General features: G+C 35.0%; 1 protein-coding gene across 2 annotated transcripts in view; it reads right to left on the bottom strand.

Moving 5' to 3' along the window:
- The window catches only part of LOC148942638 (exportin-T-like), a 108,532-nt gene that overhangs the window by 48,411 nt on the left and 41,373 nt on the right, over window positions 1-18,748 (bottom strand). For both annotated transcript variants that reach the window (XM_089102232.1, XM_089102231.1), the window contains exons 4-7: window positions 16,364-16,549; window positions 11,001-11,117; window positions 5,221-5,570; window positions 1,473-1,617 (exon numbers count right to left, since the gene is read on the bottom strand). In XM_089102232.1, the coding sequence (XP_088958358.1) occupies window positions 1,473-1,617; window positions 5,221-5,570; window positions 11,001-11,117; window positions 16,364-16,549 (798 nt within the window). The remainder of the gene's footprint in view (window positions 1-1,472; window positions 1,618-5,220; window positions 5,571-11,000; window positions 11,118-16,363; window positions 16,550-18,748) is intronic.

The following is an 18,748-nucleotide window of genomic DNA, read 5'->3' as shown; positions in this document are numbered from 1 at the left end:
TATAATGAACCATTCTGAAATAAAACATAAAACATTCTGAAATAAGAAATCTGACTGGTAATCGTGGAAGATTTTGCCTTACGACACAGAATAATGATGGCACGTTAATAATATTAACTGAAGTTAGCTGCTTCTTTGCAGTTATACCATCTATTCGCCTGTCCTTCGCAGAAACAGAGATCGATACCTTCGTTGCTGAAATCACCAGGGAAACAGTTAATAAAGTGTTTGAGTTTACAGTATATAATGAACCATTATGAAATAAAACATAAAACATTCTGAAATAAGAAATCTGACTGGTAATCGTGGCAGATTTTGTGTTACGACACAGAATAACGATGGCACGTTAATAATATCAACTGATGTTAGCTGTTTCTTCGCAGTTATACCATCTATTCGCCTGTCCTTCGCAGAAATAGAGATCGATACCTTCGTTGCTGAAATCACCTGAGAAACAGTTAATAAAGTGTTTGAGTTTACAGTATACAATGAACCACTAAGGAGAAATTGGGCCTTATCCGAGAAATTTAATGAGTAAAAGTCCCAAGGGCTGGGAAAAAGCGTGAACATGTTATAACTAAGGTGAAAAAAGTCTTGTGATGTGCTCTGGCAAAATTGAACTGCAAAAATTACACCCTGCTTGGCAAACGTGACTGAACGTATAAGTGTACCTCTCCACAAACTATCGTGACGCTCTCTCAGAAAGGTGACATGCGAAGGCTTGTTCGAGACATGGGAGGCTGGCTGAACAATACAAGTCAGAAAAGGTTATTATCTGTGGAGACTTTAATTACAAGCTTTTAAATGGTTACTGTTTCTTCACTATACTGAAAGGATGTCTGCCAGACGCTATAACCCCAATCCCTTACTTTTGTTCATAGCACATCACTGGCTACATTAGATGTCGATCAATTTTTTTTATGAATTTTCAACTCCTGACGGGGATGAAAGTAGTCGTATACTCTGAGCACATATGTGGCGATTATCTTGGAATTAGCTAGTACCATTCTCGATCTGTAAATGGTACCCCGTGCGATCATGGCATAAACAGAGTGAATAGCACAAAGTAGATCAATTCTTGTAAAAATATATCCTTGACTCGACTCTTGCGAAAATGAAAGTATAGTTCCACCTGCTTACTCACGGTCAAAGTGAAGACAGACTAGCTCTAATTATCTTTTTGCTCTGAAATCGTACACTCGACGAAGTTCGCAGAATCAGCGTCTGTGTCAGTAGCAAAAGGGGTACCACAGCAGCGCTATTGCGCTGCCTATGATTCCTTACTACAGTGTTGCTCCCGCAACACCCGTTTTGTTGGCGATCCAAAAAAGAGGATATTGCAACACTCCACATTACAAAAGGCAACGTAAATCCATTTAATTTTAAAGCTGATCATCCTTTTGTTTAGTTCTAACACGTTATTTGTTCCATGCTAAACACAGCAAAAAAAAAAGAAAAAGAAAGATGCTCACGATAATATACTCTTTAATGTACTCCAAAACTGAAGCGGAAACATCATCATCTTCATTTCCAAGAAAAGAATAGATGACAGGTAGTTTGTTTTCAATTGCATCCAAAGCGACTGCTGCATCTTTAATGTCATTTACCTTCTTTAATCTGAAATATACAACTCTTTTATGGAAAATAAATATGCTCAATGTTTTCACTATTTCTCCTCCAAATACTGCGGAATTTATAAAGGAATACCATACAATCTTATACAATATAACATGAAATAACGAAGAAACTTCCATGGGAGTTAACAGCCTTCCGTGGGGGGTTTCTTATGTTTCCTGAGAAGAAAGCGTGGTACTACAACTATGGTTACAACTGGGATTTATTCTTCACAGCCCAGCTATACCCCATTAGCATTCGACATAGGACGGCGTGTAATTCCATGGCAACTTTTACTCTGTATGCTAATGAATGGAAACCTATATATCCTAGAACCCACCTAGATTTTGAAAAAAAAAACTTCCTGCGGGGTATTTTCATTGGAAAAGGCTTTTACTGATGCTTTTATTTTAACAATTGGGAAAAACCAACAAATTTGGACCATCCACCCCAAATATTTAAAATTGCATTTTGCACCCCCCTCCCTCCCCTAAAAAAACAACAACCGGGAATTGATGCCATAGCCAAGATTTAATCCCCCCCCCCCCCACAACGAGCTGGAAAGGAAACGCTGGAAATATAGAATTTTTTCCCTTTTCACTCTCATGTAATTGTTTCGAAGTACCAAGAACATTGAAATAAAAACATTGTTAAACCCCCGGACCTACCAATTGTCTAAATTAGTTTCAAAATTAGGAAGTTTTTGGTTGGTATTTCTATCCTTGTCAGTGTTGTAACATCGAACCGTGAAAATAACTAAGGAAAAATAATTAGCAAAATTTGCAATCCCTCCTTGTCCATAAAATTGAAGCATTATAAATCTGTTGGTTCCCAAAGACGACTAAACCTTAAAAAAAGCTTTATTTTTCACCATATTTGTTTTTTAATCTGGCACTCTCTACTACATAAACTCCATAGCCATATTTGAAGTTATTTTTTCTTAAAAACTGAACATTAACATTTCCTAATCTTTTACGATGTATAGATTTCCACTTAACTATTTCGAACAATATATTTCATTTTCACTGTCCTTGATACTTCGAAAAAAAATTAGAATATAGAAATATGTAATACAGATTAAACTTTTAACTAAAAGAGGGAACCATTTTATTGTCGGGTGATAGGAAAGTCGCTGTGTCGTGTGGACTGTCGGTGAGTTGATTTCTTTTCCTTAGGCCTATAGATTTATACTTAGACGTTGTTTAGTATGTTTATGCCAAGTTTTAACATTAGTTATTTATTCTATGTCATTTCCCAAATAACTGGCCATTGAACCCTTTGGGGTATTGTTTTATTTATTGTTATTTTATGGAAATAAATGGAACTTAAACTTGATAGTAATTACAAATTTGACCCGTTTATATACGTAAGGTAAAGGTAAAGAATGCGGCACTCAACTTTACAGTCCCTATCGGCGGCGCTAATCTCCGTTTCACGGCCCTTCAGCCAGAAAATGCAACAGGTTGGGGGCTAGCCATCCAGTGGTTTTGCACGTCCTTCCTCTTTACCTTCCCCAGATTTCTCTAGGTACCCATTTAGAGCTGGGTCGACCCTGGCTGAGCTTACAGAGTCACGCTACTGACCCCCGTACCAAACCAAATAACCAACGACATGAGGATTCGAACTCCTGTCCTCATGGACAAAGGATTTTAAGTCAAGTGTGCTAACCACTCGACTACAACGGCCTATACACACCTAAATACATATATACATATCTACAAAGTAAATTCTTGATTATAGCAGTAACTGGATTTATAAAAGAGGGTTTAAAAAGATGTAAATAATGGGTTTAAGGTATATGTTTGTTGTTAGTAGTTATACCATTTATTTAAGTGTAAACTGGCTGTTGTTTTATATAATCATTGTAATGTTTGTGTATGGCCTAGTGGCTGAATAAATTATCTAGCTATCTATAAAGCCCAATTCGTTTTGCACCCCTCATTTTCACTTATGTTCTATAGAATGTTAAGAAAAATTGTTATCTACTTTTCAGTCCAGTTTGAAAAAGGGTTTTTAAATTTGTTTATTATTTCTTTTCGAATTTAAATCTTCTTTAGGACAAGAAAATTTTTTAGGTCTTATCTAAGACAATTTTTTTTAATATACAAGCAAGCAACGTGCAAATAAGAATTGTAATTCATACCCCGTAGTTCGAAGCAATTACGGTTCAGTACCTGACGGACACTTCATCTAAATTCAAAACTGGTATTGTCACATTTTGAAACTTCTCCTACTTATGCTCAAGACTTTCAACCTTCATGGCCTCTAGTTTCAGCCAGCAGGCGATTTATGGAAAAATTAAGACGTTGGAAGGGGGAGTATTCAAGAGGGGAGAGTCTTGATTTTGCACTAGAGCACTGTCACCGGATCTTCGTATGTTGATGAATTTTAGAAGTAATTGGACATTCGGGAGCGGTCTAAAAATGGCTTACAAATTTGTCTGGCGAAAGTAAAAACGACTCACAAATTTATCTGGCAAAAGTAAAAATGGCTCACAAATTTATCTGGCGAAAGTAAAAATGGCTCACAAATTTATCTGACGAAAGTAAAAATGGCTCACAAATTTATCTGGCGAAAGTAAAAATGGTTCACAAATTTATCTGGCGAAAGTAAAAACGGTTCACAAATTTATCTGGCGATCGAAAAATGGCAACAAATTTATCTGGCGAAAGTAAAAAATACAAGAAGGTGAGTTGAGGAAAATGAGTTAAAAAGGAATAACTACATATAACATTTTGCTTTCAGAAAAGCACAAAGGAAAATTTCGTCTTTCGGAGGTATGAGGGGCGGTACGATCACTCTTATTTGCGATAGTTTGTTGTTTGTTTGGATTCATGACTGAGGTAAGTCACATTATATCCTCTATGACTTTTAAGCATCAAAAATTAATCATTTAGGATGCATCCCTAAATAGACCGTGAATGATCATGAATAGAAAAAATACAATATGTCTACACTAGCAATATTGAGGATAGGACGATTTTAAGTTCTAAGAGTTTCCAGTTCTTCAGACCCACTTCAGGCCCTTCGATCACTTCAGGCTCTTCGCAAATGGCCACAAGGGCACCACTTCAGGCCCTTCAATTATGCAGATTGAAATTTCTTGGATCATTTTTCAGCAATATATAATGTGTATACCATTTGTGAAATGTTTATTTAACATGTAGACATTTTAGACTTTTGGATTGCAGTATAAGCGCTTTTAAACATAGTAATTTAATGTTTTAAAGATATTGCCGATGTTTCTTTGTTAGAGAAAATAACAAAAGGTTCCTAACGGTTCCACCCTCTGTGAATATGTACTGTAGTCATTCCCAACTCCTATACTAGAAATTTGAAAAATACAAATAATAGTTTGAAACCCCAGTCAGATGCTCAATATATCAATCTTAATGACAGGAAAATTTATTCCTTGAACAATTATGCTTTTTAATGTTGGCAAACATAAGCCAGAAGCTTCTTCACAAGAGAAGAAAAACACAAGATACACAAAATATACATATTAATAACTGAAATTTTAAGTTTTTTAATCTTTTAAAACGTAATTCAGAAGTCTCTGGGTTGCTAAGAGTAGTCAAATTAAGTATTAAAAAGAATAGCACTTACTTAGTCCAAGACACTGCCAATTGAACACCCATAGTATTAATTAATTTCCCTAATTTGCATAAATAATCAGAGTCCTCTTCATTGTCAATTACGAACACTCCAGCTCCATGCAGTAAACTATAAAGAGATTCAATAAGCTTGACTTTAGCACTCGAGTCCATTCCTTTAGCTACAACCTCACAGAGGCAATCACAATCCGGCTCACGCAAGCGTTGATCCTTCATAAATCTAATAAATAAGGTAACAAAACGTTCATTAGCAATTAGCGAGATGTCTATCCACGATATGTACGCACCAATAACGTCTAAGCATTCACTGACAAGGTTGGAATCGGACATCTCGTATAAAACCTACAAAAATAGCAGCTTTTTATTCAAGTAGGGTTGTCTATAAGCTAACATAATTTTAGTTCGAAGGTAAATAAAGTTAAAGTAATACCGTCGAAGTAAATACGTTCAATATAGATAAAGTAAATAGTAATTATTTAATCAATGCATTAATTACTCAATTATTTAATAGCTGAGGTATCTAATTATTCAGAACCATTTGTTGAGAGTGATCTGAATTCAAGACCAGCGGACGAAAGTGTCGTTTAATTGTTTTTACCGTCTCTTGTCATATTTAAGATAATATAAATTGTTGAAAAACGGCTATCACAAGCCCAAAAGGGCCGAATTCGCACTTTAGCGTCAAATAAAGCGAAAAAAGAACAACAAAAACAAACAATCAAAAAACAACAGGAAATTATAAAAGGGTCAATGTCAATTACGTAAAAATGTTAAAAACAAAAACAAAATAAACTCATAAAATTATAAGGCCAATGTCAAGTCAGCAAAAATGCAAAAATTCAAAAAAAAAAAAAAAAAAAAAAAAAAAATAAAAAAAAAGAAAACTCGTAAAATTAACAAGAGGATAAAGTAGAATTAAAACATAAAATTAAGTTAGTTGGTGACTAACAAACATAAATAAAAAACCTCCAAATTTGCAAAATGGGCATTAAAATTAATAACTATGAGGTAAAGAGTGAGTGAGGGGGGGGGGGGGGCAGCGGAGATTCACTGGTTGAAAATGTCAAAAGACTAGTATTTAGACTAGTTTATATGATTATCTACTGTATATTTCTAATTCACTTATGATTATTTGGTTTAATTGTTTACCAATTGAGGCTTGATGCAACGATTATCATATTGCTTATGTTTGTTCAGTACCTGGGTTGGGAGTTTAAAAAGTAAAATATGTTACGTACCTGCAGTGCAGTGTATAATTGAGTTTTGTTTCTCGTCTTTGTAATTTGTTCGATGTGTTTTTTTGTTTTTGTTTTTTCTTTTTTAGTGATACTCCGTCTTCTGTACCTTTAGTAGGTTATATCATCAATATAAGAAAATTGCATACACGCTAATAACTGAGTACTGGAAGAACAGCTTCGTTCGATAATGGAAAAATCGATTTGGAACAATCTTCCTGGGATGTTTATTCTAAGGTCGATTCACATTTGGATTTTACTCATACCGAGATTTAGTTGGTGCCAATTTGAGCTAATGAATTTTTTTTTTTTTTAGAGAGATTTTCAGCCAATAAAAGAATGGATGATAAATCTTATTGGCTCAAATTAGCACCTACTGAGCATCAAACAGTTCGTGGTAACGAACTGTAAGTAAGGAGCGACCCGGCTAAATAGTAACCAAAATTCTAAAAACAGGAATTTTGATACCAATAGATACATCAATAGAATCAGTTTTTATGCTAATTTCAAATATATAAGTTTCATTAAGTTTCGTCTTACCCATCAAAATTCACGCGCCTGAGAAAATTTGCCTGATTTTCAAAAAAAGGGGAAACAACCCCTAAAAGCCATAGAAGTTTAATGAAAATAACACCAGCAGATTCAGCGTATCAGAGAACCCTACCATAGAAGTTTCAAGCTCCCATTTGCAAAAATGTGGAATTTTGTATTTTTTGCCAGAAGAAAGATCACGGATGCGTGTTTTTTTTTTTTCCAGGGGTAATCGTATCAATTCAGTAGTCCTAGAATATCGTTAGAGGGCCCATCTGAACGGAAATTAAAAATTTGTAGTGCCCTTTTTAAGTGACCAAAAAATTGGAGGGCAATTTGGCCCCCTCCCCCGCTCATTTTTTTCCCTAAGTCACCCGAAAAAACTTTGAGATAGCCATTTTGTTCAGCATAGTAGAAAATTTAATAAATATGTCTTTGAGGATGACCTAACCCCCACAGGTCCCGGGGGAAGGGCTGCAAGTTATGAACTTTGCCCATTGTTTACATGTAGTAATGGTTATTGGGAAATATACAGACGTTTCAGGAGGGATTTTTTTCTGGTTGGGGGATGGGGTTGGAGGTGGGGGTTAGGGGGGAGGATCTTTCCAAGGAAGATGTTTCCTTGGGGGAAGGAACATTTCTATGAAGGGGGCACCAGATTTTCTAGCATTATTTAAAAACGATCAGAAATTAAATAAAAACGAGTTTTCTCAACTGAAAGTAAAGAGTAACATTAAAACTTAAAACGAACAGAAATAATTACGTATATGAGGGGATTCGTCCCCTCGTCAATACCTCGCCCTTTACGCTATAGTTTTTTTTAGTACTTTCAAAAGCGCTATCTATTCTAATTAACCGGCCTTTGTGATTCAGGGGTTTGTGACTCGAACAAAATTCGAACTTTAGCGTAAAGAGCGAGGTATTGACTAGGGGTAAACTCCCTAGTATACGCAATAAACACACACCAATATAGAAGTTCTTTACGTAATTTAATTCGTGAATTACGTCAGAACAAAATTTCGAGAAAGCCATACACTTAATATACAAATTGTATTCTAATTATGCATGTAGGGCGATCAAAAATCGAAGCTGCATTAACTCAAAAACGTTCAGAAATTAAATTTAAAAAAAACAAGTTTTTTAAATTGAAAGTAAGGAGCGATATTAAAACTTGACAATATGACAATCTTGATGGATGACATATGCAATCAACTGAGGAAACAATAAACAACAAATGAACATGCATCCGTGATTTTTCATCTGGCAAAAATACAAATTCCACATTTTTCCAGATGGGAGCTTGAAAACTCTACTGTAGGTTTCTCTGATACACTAAATCTGATGGTACGATTTTCTTTAAGATTCCTTGACTTTTGGGGGGTATTCTCCTCTTTTCCAGAAATAATGCCAATTTTCTCAGGTTCGTAGCTTTTGATGGGTAGCATCAAACTTAATAATGTTTATATATTTGCAATCAGCCTAAAACGCCATTTCTTATTCCTATTGGATGGGAGTTATCAGCTCTCCCCCCTTTTGTTTCTCTTGAAGTTTCAATCCTTCTTTCTCAGTTACCTCTTAGTCTTACTGCACTGTTGGTAGCTTTGGCCTTCTTTCCTTTGGCACATGGCTGAATGCCAAATATTTGTCCACTATTAAAGATTTACAAAATATCAAAAGAACATTGTTAATCTCCATAAAAAGTTAAAAGATAAATATTCAATTTCTTTTTCAGAAGAAATATATTAAAAAGTGTTCCAGCTATACATCTTTCATCAATCAAGCATAACGCAAACAACAATAATAGATAGCTGATCAGAATATGTCAATCGGATGACACTAATTAACTGAAAAATAATAAGAAATAATTTTTTCAATTTTATTTTTAATTTTTTCAATCAACAAATATGAAGCTCCTTTCAACAATTAAATAAAAAAAACAAGCTTTTTTAAACTGAAAGTAAGTAGCGATATTAAAACTTGAAACGAACAGAAATTATTCCGTATATGAAAGGGGCTGTCCCCTCCTCAACGCCTCACTCTTTACGCAAAAGTTTTTTTATTGTTTTAAAAAACAGAGTTGTGACAAAGAGTCTAACTTTAACGTAAAGAACGATGCGTTGAGGAGTGGACAGTCCCTTTCATATACGGAATAATTTCTGTTCGTCTTAAGTTTTAATGTCGCTCTTTACTTTCAGTTAAAAAACTTGATTTTTTTATTTAATCTATTAGTAGAATCTTATTGTGAATATGGCCTAAGAGTATCTCAGTCGACTCCTTATTACCTCATGGTGGAACAAGGTACAAGAATAGCGGCATATCAGATACTTACAAGTACCTGGAGCCCCGACTTTACAAATAAGAAAAATGAAATAAATAAACTTAGTTTGACTAAGTTTAATTTTCACATCATAAAAGTTTGGAAAATCTAAAACCACCATACAAAATAATACTGCCACCAAACCACCAGCCAAGACCCCCCCCCCCTTCCAAAAAAATTCGTTTGACTTTAAATAAAAATAAAAAATTGACTTGCAGTTCACAGAAACTCAAGAAGCATACATCGTCCAAAAGGCACACTTAGGAGACTTATAACTTTCATATAAAATAATCTTATAATCCAATTTCATCTACCCCCAAGTAGATATCATAAGTGAATATTTAGTATCCCACCCCTCCCTCCTAAAAAATAAAAAAAATACAAAAACATCCAAGTTTCGCTAAGAAATGCAAAAAAAAACTTGAATTCTTATTATTTGCACCAAGTCGCTAAGAATACCAATGAAAAGGTAGAATACTTATAGCAACAGTCCACTGTAGTGCCGTCATTAGGGGATGGGGGAGGTTGTATATAATATACCTCTCCCCCTTAAATTTTGAAAATACCTTATTTTGGGTTTTCTCCTTTAAAAATACCTATTTTGTATTTTCAGTGAAAAACCGACAAACTCCCCCCCCCCCCAACATATTCAAAAACACATTTTGCCAAACCCCAGCCTCCCAAGATTTTCGTGATTGAAATGCAAAAAACAATCTGCAACGAAATGTATTGCGTCGACGGTACTTAGTACCACGTCAAGGAGGTACTATATTAATCCAGGTATTAACAACAAGAATTATCAAGGTAAAATGTTCGTTTTTTCTTTTCAAGAATTTAACTTGTAACAGTTTACTTTTCCAAAATCCTACTAAAATTTGACTTAATATCCTTTTTACGGAAGGGGAGAAGCACTACCAATACAATTCCTGAATATATTTCTTATATATAATGTCTACATAAAATGTATCCAGCCCACGAAGAAAACACACATGTTAATTCCTTAAAATAGCGTTATTTGGAGTACACGGTATGTACATCTTTGAAAAAAAAAAAAAAAAAAAAAAAAAAAAAAAAAAAACATCGCTCTAATTGAAAACTGTTAGTAAAAACAGAAGAAAATCAAATGAAAGTTTTACTGTATATATTTCTTGGTCTGATTTTTTTTTTTTTTCAAGACTTAATTGAAGATGGAAAGACAGTGTAGTCTAAGATACGTGTAATTATTTTGAAAGGTAGAGTAAATTTGCTATTTATTACTTAGTTCAAAGAGTAAAATGAATGATCATTGTCATGACAAATATTCTTATAAAATTTATGATCACAACTGTAAGTAAATTAACAAGCCACGTCACAATATCCTGTTTAAGGAATTGCAAATAGTCAATGCAGCTTAATAAAATATTTCTAATAGTATTTACTAGAAACTGAATATCTCCCCCCCCCCACCTTTAAAAAAATGGGGACTGGCATATAGTAAAATAATTAAACATCAGTTAAAATATTGAATAATTAAAATGATTAAATAATATAATAAATGTATTATTTAAGGAATTGCAAATAGTCAATGCACCTTGCTAAACAATTTCCGACAGTATTTACAAGAAAGTGAATATCTTACACAAGCACTGTTAACTAACTTATAGTTAAATAATTAATATAAATAATTATTGTGCTTTATTCTTTACTTACACAAATGTGATACCAGGAATTCACTAGGTCATTAATACATGTTTCTCTAATCGTGTCCTTGATTAAAGTGTTCCTATCAGCTTCTTCTTTGGAATGAGGGATCTCACGGTCAACAACCTAGAAATACAATTCTTTTTATATATTTTCCACCATTTTAATCAGAGGTTATAGTTGACACATAAGAGTTTGACATTTCAAATTTCAAATCTCAAAATCTCAACAAAAGACAGGTAACTAATGGGAAATTCTGCTGGATGGTCAATTTTTATGTTTATTAGGATACATAACCATAACTACTACTACTAACAACTCACAGCAGCACCTAGCCGACTGAGGTCAACAGAGCTACGCACGCTCCTCCTCCATCCCAATCTATTCAAAGCCTCCCTTTTTACGCCCACCCATGAAGTTCCCATTTCCTTTAATGCTTTCTTTATGACGTCCTCCCATCCCAGACGAGGACGACCTGCTTTCCGTTTAGCCCTAGACGGTTGGCCGAAAAGAAAAATCTTCGGCAATCTGTCATCCTTCATTCTTACCTAACCAAAAAGTAAGGTTTATTTCCCTAAAACAATGAAAACAATTTAGCTATTGGATACTAAATAATATTTATACAGCCAATTTCACTAGCTTCTTAAACATATCACCTCTACTCACACTCAAATTCAACCTCACACTCATGTTAGACACAAGTTCTATACTCACACTCATGCGTAAACACATTCTTCAAGTTCATTACACTGGGATCTCTTCCGTTATGCACTATGTCACTCGTGGACTAAGTTGCTTCAATTTAAGTTCAAACAAAAGAGTGACGTATGGGAAAATGCACGAGAAATATGCAATTTGGGCTTCATATTTGCTTATCAGGGGGAGGGGGTAAGTAAAGGGACGCACCCGACTCTGCAAGTTTTGGGTAAACCTGACTTAGCGAATTTCGCTATTAAAAAACTGACAAATTTGCTCCAGCATAATTATCCAGTAAAACTGTTTATAGAAGGAGAAGAAACTATGAGTAAGTAAAAAAAGTATATATATTTTATATATATAAAAGTTTTTGTCAGTTGTTGTTTAGTTCTCAATGTGAAAATTTAGTTCTCAATGTGTTGTTTAGTTCTCAAAAATCGGATATCATTTCGTAAAAACAATTGGCTTGGTAAAGTATAATCCTCTCAATTAATTCAGTGATCCAGTTGATTAAATGAAATAACAAAATTTTACTGAAGTTGTTTTCCCAGAGAGTTTATATTTTCGTCTTGCGTATAAAACTGATTTGTTGGATTTTGTCCTGGCTATATTTATGGACTGTTTTTTACTTTGAATTGGCATTGCCGTTATTATTGCTGTGACATGAGCAAGATGTTTGTAGAATACGCATATTCGCCAGTTCTGAATTTTCTCAAATCAAATATTCGTGAAGGAATCGATGAAGTGAGGATAATTAATCACGCACTAGAATTTTTTGATCATAAAGGCATTAAAGATGCCAAAGCGGAGTTTTGGGGAATAGCATATCCAAATAAAGCTGTTCCAAAGCGGCAGGGTGACATAGCTTCGCATAGAAATTTGAAAGATATTTGGGACTTGCTTCGTCAATGTGACTCTGATAATTCCCTGCTGCCTACTTTTGTCATGATCTCACCTACTGAAGTGCCGGTTATCCCCGCAGTAGCTTATTCCAGATTGGTCTGTAAGATTAGCTTCCTAGACCGAACCCTTAAATAGATAAACGAAAAAGTGAAATCTAATGATCTGAATTTTCCCTCCTTACCCAGTGCCTCATTTAAGCCAATTGTAAAGACATCCACTACTACTATAGTGATCTCTGGAATTTCCCCGAGCTTAACAATCCTGTGAAACGCCGCGATGCCATTGATTAAATCAAGTGACACCAAGCCATTCATTCTATTAACCCGTCGGGCAATAAACTTATAGTGCATATTGACCCAGTTGTTGCAAAGAACTTTTGTGATGCCGTACCTTATGATCTAAAGTGCGATGCACAACTTCAAAAGCGTAAACTCGTTGGATTAGTTAAAGGCATACCGCTAGATTTTGACGTCAGTTTGTTCTTGGGGCGTGAAGGAGTCGTTGACGCTAAGCGCATCGGACATTCCTTGACTGTTAAAAGTATTTTTCTCCGAGGCTGCTGGGCTTTCAAATGCACTTCGTCTCGGACTTAAGGTAGAAAATGAAATTTTCCGAGTATTTGAGTGCCTCCGTCCTCCCCACTGCTGTTATAATTGTCAGTCACCTGATCATGTAAAGGAAAATTTCACCAGCCCTCCCCGCTGTTCTCGCTTCAGCGGTACACATTTATTGATAAAAGATGCACCATGCTTGGCTGAACCGAAATGTGCGCTATGTGGTGAAGGCCATGTTGCATTTAGTCTAAAGTGCCGCATAGTCCGCAATGCCATAGCTAAGCGTGCCTCGAACAAGAACTGACTGGAACAGTAACGTTTTCTGTGTGTTCTTTCAACATAAATGGCACCAAAGACAAAGATTATTCAATAAATCAGAAAATGAACGATTTTGACATCATGAAAAGTATGGGCATCGTTGGCTAATGATAGGTGACTTCAATTGTGATGTTCATAGCTCCTCTACTCGTACCAACTTAGTTTTAGATTCGTTGCCACTTGGTTTCCGCATAGTACCCAAAGCTCTTAATTACAGTTATATTCATAATAGTGGTACTGTGACCAGTATGGGTCATTGTATCTGCTCCGCCGATGTTCCCTGTTCTGTCGTTAATGTTGACGAAGACGAACGTGATTTTGACCACCTTCTCCTTTCCCTTACTGTGACATTAACCGCTGATCCATCTAATTATCTTTGTGCTGCTAACAGAAAATGGTGTATGAAACGAGAGTGGAGCAAAGCCAATTGGCCTTTATATATTTCTACCCTAACCGCTCTGTTGTCCTGCGTCAAGATCCCTTTTAATCTACTGTGCACGAGTGTTTTTTCGCCACAAGCCAGAGTGCAGCTGAATTTTTATTATCTTCACTTAGTTAAGTGCCTGAAACAAGCTGAGAATGTGGCTGTCCCCCTTCTCCGGGTTAAACTCAAAACTCGAAGTCTAATTTGGAAAGAAGACCCAGGTCTTAAAGGCGTCAAAAATCGTGCTAAATTCTGGCTTTGCATCTGGATTGTGTCTGGGCGTCCCTTGCGAGGCCAAGTGTTTGATATAAAAAGTAAGACAAAATCGAAAATTAAACGGTATCTTCGTTTGGTTCGATACAATGGTGCTGAGTTCCCTAAAAGTGCAGTATAATGGAAAGAAGTTATTAATGCGTCTAAATTTAATTCATTAGGGACCAGTGATGTTATCCCAGATTCGTCTCGGCTTAGGTATTATAAAAATTTTTTTTTTTTTTTTAATTGAGTAGTGTTTATTATCATTTTCAGTGCTTAGTTTCTAAATTTGTGCCACTTAAAGTTCTGCAACGTCATGTTATTCCTGTATCAACTAAAAGTATTGTTAATTGTATGCTTAAACTTAAGTCTAAATCGAGTGATCTTGATGGGATACCGCTCACCATTTACGTTGTGATTGTCCGGCACTAGTCACTCAGCTCCAGTTACTTTTCCAGTTCTGTTTATCTTTGTCAATGGTGCCTGATTCCTTCCTTTGCGGAACGGTAACTTCGATTTTTAAACGCGGAAGATACCCTTTTGATTGCAGCTCATATAGGCCCACCACTGTTGCTTCCAATATTAGTAAGGTTTTTTATATGTTCTGCTCCCATACATTATTGAGCGAACTGCGAAAGACTCAAACCAATTTGAATTTCAACCCCGTATTGGGTGCCAACATGCGCATAAGGTCTTAGCTTCAACTCTTTATGATGCCCAGTCTAAAGGTTATGAATTACATATTTGCGCTTTGGATTTGTCTAATGCCTTCGATAGTATTTGTCATGCACAAATGTGGCATTCTTTGTCAGAGTTTGGAGTGAACCCTTCCGTCACACATGCACTTAAATTTTGGTATAGCAATTCGTTTCTTCGTTTAAAATTTGGTACAGGGGATTACGGTAATATACCAGTTCAATCTGAAGTATGACAGGGTGGACTGCTATCACCTTATCTATTTAATGCTTGCATTCAAAATGTGTTATTAGGAATCAAGCATTCGTATTTTTATAACTTATCTGATGTGTCTTATATTGCGTATGCGGACGACCTGCTAGTTTTAAGCCGAACCAAGTCTATTTTTGCATTATCTGTGCAACGTATTTCTATGATGTTTGGGATGTTGGTCTGTGAATTTTGATAAATGCGAATATTTAGTTTTCAATCCCAAATCATCAGCTCATAATTTGTCCTGTGGATCCTCGGTAATTCGCAATGTTACGAGTTTACTATGGTTAGGAATTAGTAGTAGTTCTACACTCACTTCTTTGCAACTTCAAGTTCTGAGAGATGCTAAAGAAAAGTTGAAGATCGGATATGCGACAATTGTACCTAACAATGGAAAATATTCACGCCGAGCTTTAGCTAAAATGTATTCCACATATTGTGACCATTCTGTCTTGTTTTTAAGTAGAATGTATTCGTTATTGAATAAGAATGATTTGCGCCAGATCCGTATTGCTTATTTTAGATATTGCATAATTTTACTGTACATTCCCACTTTATACCGTAAAACACTTATTATTGAGAAGTATATTATATATAATATAAGTAAATATATACAAATAAAGTAACTGTAGTATATATATATATATATATATATATATATATATATATATATATATATATATATATATATATATATATATATATATATATATATATTTTATATATATGTATATATATAATTTATAAAAAGAAAATAAATTAATTCTTTTAGTTTAAATTTAGTTATTTGGCTTCGAATGGTCCATAAATCTGCCTCGTTTTAGTTAACCGTGCTGTCTCCTAACAATTTTTGCATGCACAGTCAATGTGAAGTTAAATTAGTTTAGTAACAGATCTGATATAATTCCTTAGGTTAAACGTTAATAATACAAATAAAATCTGGGAAATTCTAATGTTTCAGGCATGTCCAGTAGTAATAGTTTCTTTTCAACTAGTCCTTGAATTCAATCTATTTTCTAAAGAAAACATCAATGCCGAGAATAAAACTATCCTAACTATTGCATGAAGCCAAAGTATATAGAACAGAAGAAACAAAAACAATTGAAATAAAAAAAAACTTTGCAGAGGTTGAAACACAGAAAACATTTAAAATCATCCATTAGAAAGTAGAACACATAAACACAGAAACATATCAAATCATCCATTTCAAAACATCAAATCATTCAATGTTTTTCAGACAACTGAAAAAGAATATGGAAAGAAGAAAGACATACCTCAGAATCAATTGCTTTGAGCACTCTCAGGTAAAAATCCACAGCCTTTGGACCTAACTTCAAAGTTTGCAAGAAATCAACTAGAAAGCTTTGCCATCTTTGCGGGAAATCAACAATGAATACCAAAGAGAAAACTTGGGCTGCCTTATTCCTCAAAAATGAACTTTCTTCTTTGGCAGAAATAGCCTGAAAAAGAAAAGAAGATTAGGGTAGATAGAACATTAAAATAAAAATTTGTTGCCCCCCTCCCCTGAACACATCTTAGCTCTATTCATATCTGAGAACGGCAAAATTGAAATATTTCTCGTTTGGCTGTTTCAAATTATGAAGATTTTATGGCAGTACCAAATTATGCTCGGTGTTGCCACATTAAACCATAAATATAGATAAGCAATACTAATTAGTTAAAATTGACAACGCTTTTCGTCTTCAAAATCAAACATTAACAATCTGTTGATTCCCAAAGACAAACAAACCTTCAAAGGAGTCTTAGGCTGTCTGGTGTCATGTTTTTGCTTATTTTTCGGTCAGGTTTCTTTCGTTTTTTTTTTTAATTTGGCACCCCCTGCTACCAAAAAGTGCAGAATTGTATTTGAAGTTCATTTTAGCTAGAAATTAAATTCTCGACTTTCCCGTAGTTGTTAAGACATGTATGGTTGTGTAAGTTTCCAGTTAGTCAATTCAAAAAATCCAATTTCCTTTTCATTGTCCTTGGTCCTTGAAGTTAATATAAATATTTAATAGAGACTAGGCCAAAACGGGGATGGAAGAGGGGTAGAGGGAACAAAATTTGACAGAAGTACTCTTCAAGTCTGAAATTTCTAATTTCAGGAAAGAGAGGGTCATTAGGATCAAATTTGGTAGGAAATCCCTCTCCTCTATATTCTAAGATACTCAGGATTAGAATAAAAAGAACTGAAATGAGTTCATTGCACAGGTTTTGGTCATAGAGCCAAAGAAGTTGATGGGTTCATCAATAGAGCAAAGGTGGAATCCTCTGGTAATAAAATTTTTTGACTGTTTCTTTTCAGTTCTTTTTGCTATCCATTAGTATCAGAGGCATGAGTCAGGCGGTTTCTTGTGACCCCGACAATTACACACACTAATTAGCAGTGATAGACGCTCTACACACTCTATTTAATTTTTCAAAATTAAAAGGACTTAAAATTTTGCATAGTTCTTTCAACACTGACCCGTTGCTGAGAGCAAAAATACTTTCTGATCAGCAGAACTTCACCAAAACGGATCGTAATCTAACATCACGAGAAAACGCTAGTAATACCTTCGGTAAAGAATACAGGCGGCAAAGCGTGTTTCTTGAATGCCATCTGCGTAACTAAACACGATTCGGAACTGATTAGCATAAGAAACCATGTTCCGCTGTTCCTGTTAGCACGCAGAAATCAAATCGTTGATTATTAGTACCATCATTTTTTTTGTTATAATGGCAGAAATAGAGAATAATTGTTAGGGGTTATAGATTAGAATAGGGATTAGTGGCGAATTGAAGGTATTTTGGATCTAGTCACAACGAAATGCCAAATTCTTGCTTTAAACCTTTAGTAGACCAGCAAATAACAAATGTACAAAACTTTTCATTGCTGAAAAACAAAAAAAATAGTTTTGGAGTTTGGCAAAATGAGAAAGTAGAATAAAGAAGAAACTCGTAAATAATTCCTGAGACCATACCGGCTAGGCATGACAAGATGTATTCCACTAAAACAAATAAGCCCTTTCCCTGTAACGGCGAAATGGTAACTGTAAAAAATCTAATACTGAAGGGGAATTTACGTAATTAAATCTGGGTTTATTATATTGAATGCCTTTTAAAGGTAATCGCTTAGCAGGTCTGGCTTTCATTTTCACAGGCTGTAAATGTCCTCGTTTTTCTTATTTTCGTGTTTTTTTTCTCGTCCTGTGATACAACTCCAACTTAAAAGCAAGAAAACCAACAATAAAAGATACCTAACGTCATTACTGTGCGCAAATTCAGCATATAGCATCACCAGACAGAAGCGACATCACTAGACAAAGGTGCATTGTTACTAACGTCCATTAGGGAGGGGGGGGGCTCGCACTTTCTTGGAAAATGCTTTTTCTTTTCAGTTTTGGTATTTTCCTAGTTATATCTGTTGGTGTTATATTGGGGAATATCTTCTGGATTGAACTTTGGGGTGGCTAAGACCTTTTCTAGTGGGAGAAGATAAAGTGACTATACAACTAATACTAGGTTTAGGTCGTTCGCAGTTTTGTCTAGAGGCTCAGGTTTTTAAAAGGCAAAGATATTTCGACCGTGAAGTTAATTTCACTTCGACCTTTATTTAGTAAGGCCTTAATTTCTTCACTTTTAAAAATACGAGGACTCTGGCTAGATTTTCAATTATT

Source organism: Artemia sp. Qi Xiang Cuo, chromosome 16 (assembly GCF_049724085.1).
Source record: "Artemia sp. Qi Xiang Cuo chromosome 16, ASM4972408v1, whole genome shotgun sequence".
Classification (NCBI taxonomy): Eukaryota; Metazoa; Arthropoda; class Branchiopoda; order Anostraca; family Artemiidae; genus Artemia; species Artemia sp. Qi Xiang Cuo.
Note: the sequence above shows the minus strand (reverse complement) of the source record. Positions and strands in the feature narration are given on the sequence as shown.